The sequence below is a fragment of the Suncus etruscus genome, chromosome 11 (assembly GCF_024139225.1).
Source record: "Suncus etruscus isolate mSunEtr1 chromosome 11, mSunEtr1.pri.cur, whole genome shotgun sequence".
NCBI lineage: Eukaryota > Metazoa > Chordata > Mammalia > Eulipotyphla > Soricidae > Suncus > Suncus etruscus.
The window spans coordinates 66,762,871-66,775,182 of record NC_064858.1 but is presented as its reverse complement, the minus strand read 5'-3'; the positions used below and the strand labels follow the sequence as shown (position 1 = coordinate 66,775,182).

At 36.5% G+C, this 12,312-nt stretch overlaps 1 protein-coding gene across 1 annotated transcript in view; it reads left to right on the top strand.

Moving 5' to 3' along the window:
* TMTC2 (transmembrane O-mannosyltransferase targeting cadherins 2) overlaps positions 1-12,312 on the top strand; it is a 587,133-nt gene that overhangs the window by 372,391 nt on the left and 202,430 nt on the right. Inside the window, exon 7 of the mRNA XM_049783373.1 lies at positions 5,882-5,960. Coding sequence (XP_049639330.1) covers positions 5,882-5,960 — 79 coding nt within the window. The remainder of the gene's footprint in view (positions 1-5,881; positions 5,961-12,312) is intronic.

The window sequence follows — 12,312 nt, the reverse complement described above, 5'->3', positions numbered from 1 at the left end:
TACACATATGTAGACAAATAAGGAGAAATTCCTGAATTCCACAATAACAATATTGTTATTTAATAATTTTATTTTGATCAAATATTGGGTATATTTCTATTTTCATAGGTACTTAAACTTAAAAAATAACAAAATAATTCAGGCCAATGCATATTAAATAAATGCAAAAATTCTACAATTTAGTGTACAGTTTTGTAAGAGTAAGGGGAGTGGAAATAAGAATAAAGAAAAACCTTAATATAAAATATTATATATATAATATAAAATATATAAAATATAAAAGTAAAAAAGTATGTTCTATCCATAAAAGAGAATTGTTTATTTATATCTTTAGAAAATAATGTATTTTAGACGAAACTATGCCTGCCCACTGGGACCCAACTGTGAAAAATTGTGAGTGCTGCCTGTGTGTGTCTGTCTACTGTCTTGTTGCATGAACCTCTTGGAGTGGGCCGAAAAGAGGCAGAGCACAGCTGCTCTGCTTCGCTACGCGGCCGTGCACTCTTTCTAAGAAAAGAACACCATTGCAACAAGAAGAAAAAAAATCACACTAAGAACTGTGCTGGATCACTGAAGCCCAGCATTTCTCTCCAGACTGTCTACTCTGCTGTGTGCTTGGGCCTAAGATTTGATCCTGGCTTCATCCACTGATGACTCCCCTCCCTTGAGGCAAGTCAGCCCATCCAGAAAGGGCGAAGCCAGAGGAGTATGGCTGCCTGCATCATTTAGCAAATGAATACCACCACAATACAAGTGTGACAATGGGGAAACAATGCAGGCCAGCATCAGACATAGAGAATGAAGATGACAATTCTGATGACCAGATAATGACCAACCAAATAATCAACTCTCAGATAACGACGTTAGACTAGCAATATGGAAGATGTTCAAAGAACTCAAAGAAACCATGGATAGAGTTGAAGAGAACACTAATAAGAACCAAGAAAACATGAAGACAGAAATCACAAAACTCCAAACTGAAATAACATGTCAACTAACAGGCCTGAAAAAGTCAGTAAACGAAGTGAATGACAAAATGGATAAGCTCTGGGACAGGGTATCAGAAGCTGAGAATAGACATGGTGCTGTGGAAGATGAGATACATAACAATTCCATACAGCGGGAGAGATTGGAAAAAAAAACTTAAAGCAAATGAACAGACAATGGAAAAATTAGTCAAAGTATGGGAACAGATGAAAATAGAAGTCTATGATAAGCTCAACAGAAACACCTTAAGAATCATTGGAGTCCCAGAGACCCAGGAAGAAAATTTCCAGGAAGAATCAACGGTCAAGAACATCATTAAAGAGAAACTTCCAGAGCTAAAGAATATATGTGATCAAATCCTGCATGCTCAAAGAGTAGCAACCAAAGAGACCCCAGAAAAAATACCCCAAGACACATCCTAGTCACAATGATGAATCCCACAGAGCAGGAAGAAATCACTCTCCTAAACATATATGCAACGAATGAGGAGCCAGAAAAATATTTAATACAATTGTTGACAAATCTGAAAAATAATATCAATAACAACACAATAATTGTGGGGGACCTCAACACGGCTTTGTCAACACTGGATAGGTAAACCAGACTGAAACCCAACAAGAATATACTAGACTTGAAAAGAGAAATGGAAGAAAGAGGCCTAGTGGATATATATAGGACACTCCATCCCCAGAAACCTGGATACACATTCTTCTCCAATGTACATGGGACATTCTCCAGGATAGACTACACGCTGGCACATAAAACATACCTCCATAAGATCAAGAGGATAGAAATTTTGCAGACTACCTTCGCTGACCACAAGGCTCTGAAATTATTTGTGAATTCCAGAGAGACACAGAAGAAAAACTTTAACACCTGGAACTTAAACAGCCTCACACTGAATAAGCAGTTGGTCCGAGATGAAATCAAGGAGGAAATCAAAAGGTTCCTGGAAACAAATGACAATAAAGACACAAACTATCAGAACTTATGGGACACAGCAAAAGCAGTACTGAGAGGAAAATTTATAGCTTTGCAAGCACATATCAGGAAGGAAGATGGAGCTTACCTGAGTAGCTTAATGACACAGCTAATAGAACTAGAAAGTGCTCAACAAAAGGACCCAAAAATAGGGAGACAGAAGGAAATAACAAAGCTGAGAGCAGAAATCAACAAAGTGGAAACCCAAAAAACAATCCGAAAGATCAACAAAAGCAGAAGTTGGTTCTTTGAAAAAATAAACAAGATTGATAGACCCCTGACAAAACTAACAAAGAAGGAGAGAGAGAGAAACTTGATAACTTGTATTAGGAATAAAAAAAGGAGAGATCACTACTGATATGACAGAGATTCAAAGGGTAATCAGAAACTACTTTGAGAAACTCTACGCCACTGAAAATGAGAACCTGGAAGAAATGGATAAATTTTGGACTCTTATAATCTTCCACGATTGAAGGAAGAGGATGTAGCATATCTAAACAGCCCATCACTATTGATGAAAATAAAACGGTAATCAAATGTCTGCCCAAAAACAAAAGTCCAGGCCCAGATGGATTCACTAATGAATTCTTTCAAACTTTCCAACAGGAACTACTACCAATCCTGAATAGACTCTTTCATGAATTTATACAAACGGGAACAGTTCCAAATAGCTTTTCTGAAGCCAACATCACCATGATACCTAAACCAGACAGAGATGCTATGAAAAAAGAAAATTACAGACTAATATCGCTGATGAATAAAGATGCAAAGATCTTCAACAAAAATCCTGGCAAATTGGATTCAATGCCTCACTAATACACTATTATCAAGTAGGTTTCATCCCAGGAATGCAAGGATGGTTTAACATCCATAAATCTATCAACATAATACACAATATCAACAACAAGAAAACTAAAAACCACATGATCTTATCAATAGATACAGAGAAAACATTTGATAAGGTCCAACACCCATTCTTGATCAAAACTCTCAGCAAGATGGGAATGGAAGGAGCCTTTCTCAATATAGTTAAGCCCGTCTACCACGAGCCAGTGGCAAATATTGTCCTCAATGGAGAAAAAGTAAAAGTTCCCTCTAACTTGTGGCACCAGGCTGTCCTCTCTCACCTCTTTTATTCAACGTAGCACTGGAGGTACTTCCTATAGTGATTAGGCAAGAAAAAGATATCAAGGGAATCCAGATAGGAATGGCTAGAAGTCAAGCTCTCGCTGTTTGCAGATGACATAATACTCTACTTAGAAAACCCTAAAGACTCTACCAAAAAGCTTCTAGAAACAATACACTCATATAGCAATGTGGCAGGCTACAAAATTAACACACAAAATCAATGGCCTTTCTATACATCAATAGTAATAAGGAAGAAATGGACTTTAGGGAAACAACCCTATTCACGATAGTGCCACACAAACTCAAATATCTTGGAATCAACTTGACTAAAAATATGAAGGACCTATAGAAAGAAAACTATAAAACTCTGCTCCAAGAAATAAGAGAGGACACGCGGAAATGGAAACACATACCCTGCTCATTGATTATCAGGATTAACATCATCAAAATGGCAATACTGCCCAAGGCATTATACAGATTTAATGCTATCCCTCTAAAGATACCCACGACATTCTTCAAAGAAGTGGATCAGGCATTTTTGAAATTTGTTTGGAACAATAAACACCCTAGAATAGCTAAAGCAATCATTGGGGAAAAGAATATGGGAGGAATTACTTTCCCCAACTTTAAACTGTACTACAAAGCAATAGTTATCAAAACAGCATGGCATTGGAATATGGACAGGCCCTCAGATCAGTGGAATAGGCTTGAATACTCAGAAAATGTTCCCCAGATATACAATCACCTAATGTTTGATAAAGGAGCAAGAAATTCTAAATAGAGCAAAGAAAGCCTCTTCAAAAATTGGCCAGAAAAGGGTCTGGTGGGGGCAGAGGCCCAGCCTTGCCCTGAGGCCTTCTCTGGCTTGGATGGGTCCCATTCCCCTGCTCAAGTGTTCAGTACAGGGGACCTGTTGGGTAGTTCCCCTGCTCAGTGACCCCCACATACCAGTTGTAAGAGGAATGGTGAAATTCTGGCATGTGGGGTCTGCTGAAGCAGCCTGCAGCCTTGCCCTGTTTTTTTTTTTTTAAATTAGGGAAGGTGTGTCTCCTTTCCCCCCACCACCCAGAGACCCAGCTGCCATATCTTGCTCTGAAGGCCTGGTCTGACTTGGGGGTCCCATCCCCCTGCAGTAGTGTTCAGTACAGGGGGCCTATTGATTAGCTCCCCCAATCAGTGACCACATAGCATTTGTAAGAGAAATGGTGAAATCCTGGCATGTGGGTTCTGCTGAAGCATTTTCAGACCTACTCTTTTTCTTAAGAGCTTTCCATTGTATATAAGTTCCTTTATTGATCATTCTTCATTTAATATCCTGCCTTTATCATTTTATCATTTATATTTTGTCTCTGTAATTTTATCATTCTGATTATAATATATCTTGCACTTTATCTATTTTTGTCTTTTTTTGATGGGATCATCTGGTTTCTTGACTTTCCCCATACTTTAATTCTGGGAAATTCTCAGTTGTGATTTCTTTAATAGTTTTTCATCAAATTTTATTCCTGCTCTGCAGGGACTCTTTATTTTACCCCATGCTTCTCTTTTAAGCTTTTCATAGCCATTCTCATAATAGAAGATAAGGAATGTTTTATCATTTTCTAGATGTTTCCTGCATCCCATATTAATAATTTTCTCTGCTACTTATACTCTACTTTTTATAGTTTGTACTACATTTATAAAAAGAATTTAGCCTACTGTATTCTTAATTTTTGTCACTTCTCACTGGTGTTTTCTCATTTGTCCTTTCATTTTTTTTTTTTTGTGCTTTGCTTACTACTAAAACTGTCTTTTATCTGAGCTCCTTAAACATCTTAAACATGTCATGAAAGTTATCCTCAGAGACTTTGCAGAAATGGTTATTACTCGAAGAGTCTTCCTTGTTCTTATTTTTACTCATTACATGACTTCCCCATGTGTGTGTTATGTTCCTGCATTGCTAAGGAAGAATCTTTGTGATTATCCCCCTATTGAGACTCCAAATGTCTGAATGTATGTCTTTTACTTCTCATTCTGTCTGCTGGATATGAGCCTTCGGAGATGGCAGTGGGGTAGAGGTTCCTGAGACCCAGCTAGAAGAGAGATGACCATTTTTGTTCACAAAAGTGTTAGATGACATTGGGGGCATCACCTAAATGGTTGTAGGAACAAAAAGAGGCTGAGGAGATGGAAGTCAATGCTGAGATCCTTCCCTTTCTTTCACAGGAAGCACAACTGCCCTCATGGTTTTCTTTTCCTCATATTAAAAAATAGCCTTTTCTCTCCTCTCAAATTATACCTCTGCATATTCCTATATGTTGTATTAAACTTACAGTACAGGGATAGAGGTAAAACTTTAAAAATTATTACTTTTTCTAATTCAAAGATCTGCTATATCTGAAAATTTTTAGCTGACATTTTATTTATATCCTCTTTGACTACCTGATAGTATGTAACTATAGACTTGATGCTATGGATTGGTTCCAAATATAATGCTTCTAGTTATTATTAGAAGGATTCATATTAACTGTATAAATTCTACTCAAATGAACATCACTAATATTCTACTTCGTGTTTTAATATATTTGCTAGACTTCTTCAGTGACTTTTTTAAGTACTTTTTTATTCATGACATAGCATGTTATAAAAGGACAGATTCTTTGTATTTTATTATTTTTATCTAATTATGGATTTAAAATCAAATTTTTAATGATTTAAAATCAAACTTTAAAGATTGTTAACACCGAAAAATGTTTTAATTCTATTTATAATAAATAACTTTGTACTTGATTTCTTTGTCTCTTAGGATGCCCTTAGTGTATACAAGGAAGCGATTCAGAAAATGCCAAGGCAATTTGCCCCACAGAGTTTATACAACATGATGGGTAAGTAAGTCATAAATATTTTAGTTTCAATATTTGTAGAGAAATGAAAATCTTTGTTTGCATTAAAGGGAAGTCTAATAAATGTCTTTATAATGCTCTCCAAATAAATCTTAAGCAACAAGGTATCACTTTTAGATTTTTACAAGCATTTTCTTCTGAAAAATGTGAATTAATTGTATGTTGTCAATAAATAAAGTATATATTGTCAATAAATTGGCCCAATTTCATAGTTGTTTTGTTTTGTTTTGTGGCCATACCCAGTAATGCTCAGGGGTTACTCCTGGCTATCTGCTCAGAAATCGCTCCTAGCTTGGGTGACCATATGGGATGCCAGGGGATTGAACCACGGTTTGTCCTAGGCTAGTGCGGGCAAATCAGAAGCCTTACTGCTTGTGCGACCACTCTGGCCTCTCAGAGTTGTTTAAAATAATTTATTTGGGCATTATTTACCTAGACATTAGAGATTTAGAAAATATAGTACATATATCAACTTTAATAAAGTTAATTAATCAAACTGATGATGCTTTTTAATTGTTTTTTCTTCATCAGAATATTCTGAAGAGTAAACACTGAAGGACAAATATATATAGGAATGTGAAAGATAAAAATAGCTGAGCCAACTTTTTTTTTTTCAGGGAATACTATTGACCCAGTGCTCAGGGGTCATTCTCCAAGGTGCTCAGTGTAGTATCAGGGCTTTATGTGCAAGGTATGCATTTAAGCTCATTGAATCATCTCCCTAAATTCTTATAGTTTTTATTGATGAGTCATAGTATTCATAGATATCCGTATGTTTATAGTTTCAGTATTATAAAGGCAATATTGTGACAAATTTAAATGTTACTACAGTAACTCTTTTTTTACATTGAATAATCATTTCAATTTTCTTTGTCATAGACCCTTCTACCTTTCTAGATATATGAATTGAAAAATTAGTGTTTCTAATAGACATCCATTTTTTATAGTGAACCTGTGTCTCTGCTTGTAAATTAACTATTGGTGGGAACTTATAAAGATTCTTTACCCAATATATAATTCTTGAGAAACATTTCCTATGTTTGGTGGTGGCCTATTACAATTCTCTTTGCTGTTTCTGAAAAAGAAAGAATAATGAATGGGCTGGTTTTTCCTAACAGCAAATGCTATTCTACAAAGTACAGATTCCAAATTTGATGTACTCTTTTACTTTAAATTTGATTAATTTATTTAATATTTCTATGTTGTCTCCTGTACCTAAAACAAATGAAATCGTGATTTCTAGGATTATTTTTCTTTATTACTTGAAAAATTTGATAGATGACTGAGTACCCATAAAGAAATCTCAGACTCTCCTACATAAAGAATATATTCTTGGGCAGGAACAAACACTCTCCTTTTTCTCTTTTTTGCTTTTTGGGCCACACCTGTTGACGGTCAGGGCATTACTCCTGGCTTGGAGGATCATATGGGATGATGGAGGATCGAACTGCAGTCCATCCAAATGCCCTAATGCTGTGCCACCGCTCCAGCCCGAACACTTCTCATTTTTTTGTTTGTTTTTTGTTTTTGTTTTTTGGTCACACCCAGCAGTGCTCAGGGGTTACTCCTGGCTCTATGCTCAGAAATCGCTCCTGTCAGACTCAGGGGACCATATGGGATGCTGGATTTGAACTACCGACCTTCTGAATGCAAGGCAAATGCTTTACCTCCATGCTATCTCTCCGGCCCCTTCTCATTTTTTTAAATGACAAAAAATACAAAAATAACTTAGAGATAAGACCAAGTACAGTGAAGTAAATTGAAATAAGAGTTATAATTTGGAAGAGGTTGATTACATTTCATCGGATTCCTGCCACACTTATCCTACACAATTGTGAAATAATTTAATCCTCATATTAAAGAGGACTCGGGTATTTTAGTTGCATTTTTTCTACTTTTTGGCATAATTATCAATGTAAAATTTAGCTTAACTCAATTTATATTTGGCTCTATGAAATACAACAGTCTTATCTATCATTTATTTCTTCTCCCAGGTGAAATAAATCTATATGTCTTTGAGGTGTTAACTCAGAGTGAATTAACTTTTGTTTTAGTAGTGAATTAATTTTTCTGTTTTAATGCTGGGGTAGGTTTTCATATTAAGATGAATTACAAAAATTGTTGTATTTCTTAATCCAATATTAAAATGAAGAACAAGTGTAATTAAATCATCAAACTTACCAGTATTTCAATGGGAAACATTGGCCTCCTTTTGGCTAGTGAGATGGTCAATTTCTGGTTCCATATTTGTCTCTGCTTGTCATAGCAAGTGATGCAAGATTCTGAAAAAAGTCTGTTCACAGATATAAGTGCTACCAAAGATGGTTGCCATTTTCAGTGCATGATTCCTAAGGTTGTTTGGAAATACAATCAATAGTTTTTCAGCTAACAGAATTTGAGCTGCGGGGAGATAGCAGAAATTTTCCTCCACTTGTTTGATGAGGCCTAATTTTACTTCAAATGCTTTCATATGTGATTGCATATCACAGATAAGCTTTCCTTTTCCTTGAAGTTGTACATTGAAATTGTTGGATAGCTTTGTTACATCTACCAGAAAGGCAAGGTGCCTTTTCCATTCTGCATTTTGTGTGTTTGTGTGTGGTTTTTGGGTCACACCCAACAGTGCTCAGGAGTTACTCCTGGCTCCATGCTCAGAAATTGCTCCTGGCAGGCACAGGGGACCATATGGGATGCCGGGATTCGAACCAATGACCTCCTGCATGAAAGGCAAATGCCTTTCCTCCATGCTATCTCTCCAGCCCCCATTCTGCTTTATTGAGCTCTGGTACTGCTTTGTGTTTTGGAAACAAAAATGATGTAAATTGTGGAAGTAAGTCATAGAATTCTTTCAAAACTCTCCCTCAACTCAGCCAATGGACTTCTATGTTGTACAGAACATTTTCATAGGCAACATTTAGCTCAGACAGAAATTCCCAAAATTGTTGTTTAGTGCATTAACTCTAATAATGTTAACACAATATACCACAGTTTTCATAACAGAGTCCCTGTTAAGTGACTTACTTTTGGTAGAGGCCTTTGGATTGTTCCCCATATTGCCTTCTAATTAAATTTCTCTCGACTGGTTTCTTTGGTTTGCATATTTAAAAGATTTTTCCCCATTGCCTCTTCATCTGGCTTTTCCCCTCCCCTTGGGGGTGGCCTTCGTTTTTCCCAATAAAGGCTGATTTGGAGACCTACCGGAGAAATTGCCATCTTGGCTCGTGGTTCCATGTGGTGGAGTGACTGGCTTGTGGGTGAACAGCTTGCAGTATGAGTTTCTGGCCTGTTATTCCTTTCCAACTGTGTGTGGATTATTTTCTGTGTCTGATCCTGAGTCACTTGGTTCTACCCAGATTGAAGGCATGGGATCCCTCTCCCTATCTGGGGATTGTGGAACGCACACCCAACCATTTCACCATTTACTACACAGCGTTTGTGGGTAGATGTATGGCTACTGGATAAGAATAGTTGTTTTGCTATCTCTTGGTTAATGTAAGCAATTACACCTTTCTTAGACCCCACCATGAACAGGATCACCATCAGTTGTCACACTAGCTAGTTTAGCCCAATCCAGCTCCAAACCATTCAGTTTAGCAAATCATTCATAGATATCCTTTCCTATAGTTGTTTCTTTGATGCTTTGCAGTGTAGCAAATTATTCTGTGACTTTTAAATAGTCAATTGCCCCAAGAATAAAAGTTAGAACTTCTGCAAAATCATAAACATTATTGCCTTCATCAAGTGCCAAAGAAAAATAAGAAAGGTTTTTTGCAGAGTTTTAAAATGCTCATCCAAATTCTCTTCCATTTCTTCAATCCTTCATGTAATTGTAGATCAGGTAATGGTAGCAAAAAAACACCCTTTGGACCGAATAAATATTCTCATCAGGTTGCATGTGGCCTGTAGCTTGAGGACCCTTGAACTAGAGTCTTTTTTTTTATGAGGACAAGACAGATTTTTCACAACAGAATCTATATGACACCTTTACTGCTAATAGAAAGTGTGATATTAAATTATAGTTTATCATTTTAGAAAATACACTATTATTTTGCAAGTAACTTTGAAAATTGGGCTGGTAGCTTGGGAATCTGTCTTATGATTTCACAGATGTAATATAAACACAGGAGTGAAGAATTGACTATTTTGCTAAGAGTTGATGCTTGATATAAGAGAGCAGAGATTCTTATGTCCCCTGGTCAGCCATAAAAGGGCTCCTTTCCCTTTAAGGTTAAGAGGTCAGTAGAGGGTTCCATTGTAACTGCATCTTGTGGGCAGAATTATATAAGTCCCAGGCTGAAGTGCTGGTTGAGGAATGGGTAGAGTGCTGCCCTGCAGGATTATTTCTGCTGAATGGTTTATGTGGACTCCCTGCTGCTGCTGCTACCTTTTGATGCTCTCCTTTTCTCTGGTCCTTTTCCTGGCTGACTCCTTGCACTCATTTCAGCCTTGACAATGCCTCTCCCTCAAATGGTCTGGGGCGGGGCGTTGTCTGTAAGGTCCCTGGCCTCACTGTTTTGTTTCTCTCTTGATTAAACTCTGTTCCTAGCCCTCTCTTTGGGGTTTTGTTTGAACATAACAGTTTGGTCCTTTGTCTTGTTTGGCATTATAAAGACGAAATAGATGCTTGCTTAGTCCTGTCTAAAAGGAACTCTTACCAGTTTCTAAAGGAAGAAATCTTAATTGAACATTTCAGAGTCCTCACATAATTATGATCGCAACCTTCAGTTTACATTTTTATGTTAAGTGTGTGTCAGTGGACCACGACTAGTAATTTTAGTGGTAGGGGCAACTGATATTTTCAAAGTGAGTTCCCTTTCTAATCAAATGGGTAAAGTCATCTGAGTGTGTGCTTTAACTCCTAATTTATTTAGATTTGTCTCCATTTGACAAGGGCAAAAAAAAATCCACAATGGCCCCAAGATAAGCTGCCTTATCAGTCCATCAGTTTCATTAGACTGTCAGCATGTGCTGATTATCCTATCAAGCTTATCAGCAGCCTTGACTGCTGTTTTTTTTTTTATCATACTTTTGCATATTATTAGTGCCCTTTAGGGATCAGTGATGAATTATAATGTCTGGCTTAGATTTGGCCTAGAAGTATTCATTTTTCTCATGGTTCCTTTATTTACACCATCATGACTTTCTCCCCCAAACACTTGGTTTATTTCTACAAACATCATTTATTTTCTATCCTACTTGTCTTTTATTTGGCAGTTCAGAGGAAGAAGTGTATGTGGGAATAATACCTTTTATATGTTGTAATATTACTAGCAACTTACTTCTTCAGTTTATTAGAGTTTATTTAAAAATACTCTAGAGCTTTGTACTTTTTCTACCCTTAAATATTTTATTTAAAAAAATCAGTAACTTCTTTTTCTGGATGCTACAGGACAGTTAATGCATGAACAGATTTTCTCATTTGTAGATTAATAGAAAATAACAAATTTGTCTAATTTATGCATTAAATTTAGCTTTGCCATTTTTATTCTCATTTTAATTTTTATTGTGATAATTCATAAGTAATCTTTAAAAATACTTTAAATATATTCTCATCATTCACTTATTTTGCAGGACCAATTTACCAGTGGATTTAGTTTCTATGAATTATAACATACACAAATTATATCAAATAGATATTAAATATTGCAGCTAAACAATAATAAACTTTTACCTAAGTTGTAATTGGCAAATCATACCAATATGAAATAACTTTTGAGGTCTTGGTGCAGAATTGGGCTGCAGAATTTAAGCCACACCATGCTATCTTCATAGAATATTTTTTTATTTGTTTTTGGTTTCTTTTTCTGGGGGGACACACCCGATGATGCTCGGGGGTTACTCCTGGCTATACGCTCAGAAATCTCCCCTGGCTTGGGGGACCATATGGGATTATAGGGGATCAAACCACAGTCCATCCTAAGTCAGCCATGTGCAAGGCAAATGCCCTACCACTGTGACAACACTCTGGCCCTGAGAGTATTTCAGGCTAAGTTCGCGGGAATAACTTCTGGTTGTCCCCCAGGCCAAACTAGAATTGACTCAATTCCCTCAGATTCCTGGGTGCTACATTGGCAGAGATCTCTCATCATAAGGATGCATGGCCAGGTTTAAACCCAGTTATTTCACACCACGGAGCAAACTCACAGCTTTATGAAAGACAGGAACTTTAGGTACTAAAACACCTCCAGCCCCTGTCTTTTTTTTTTTAATTTTGTTACATAGTGTTATTCATTATAAAATTTAGTTCTGTGTTGAATAATACATATTTTCCAACAAATATCATTTTACTTGCATAAGTTAAAACTGAAAAGTTATTTTCTATTCATAAAATTTT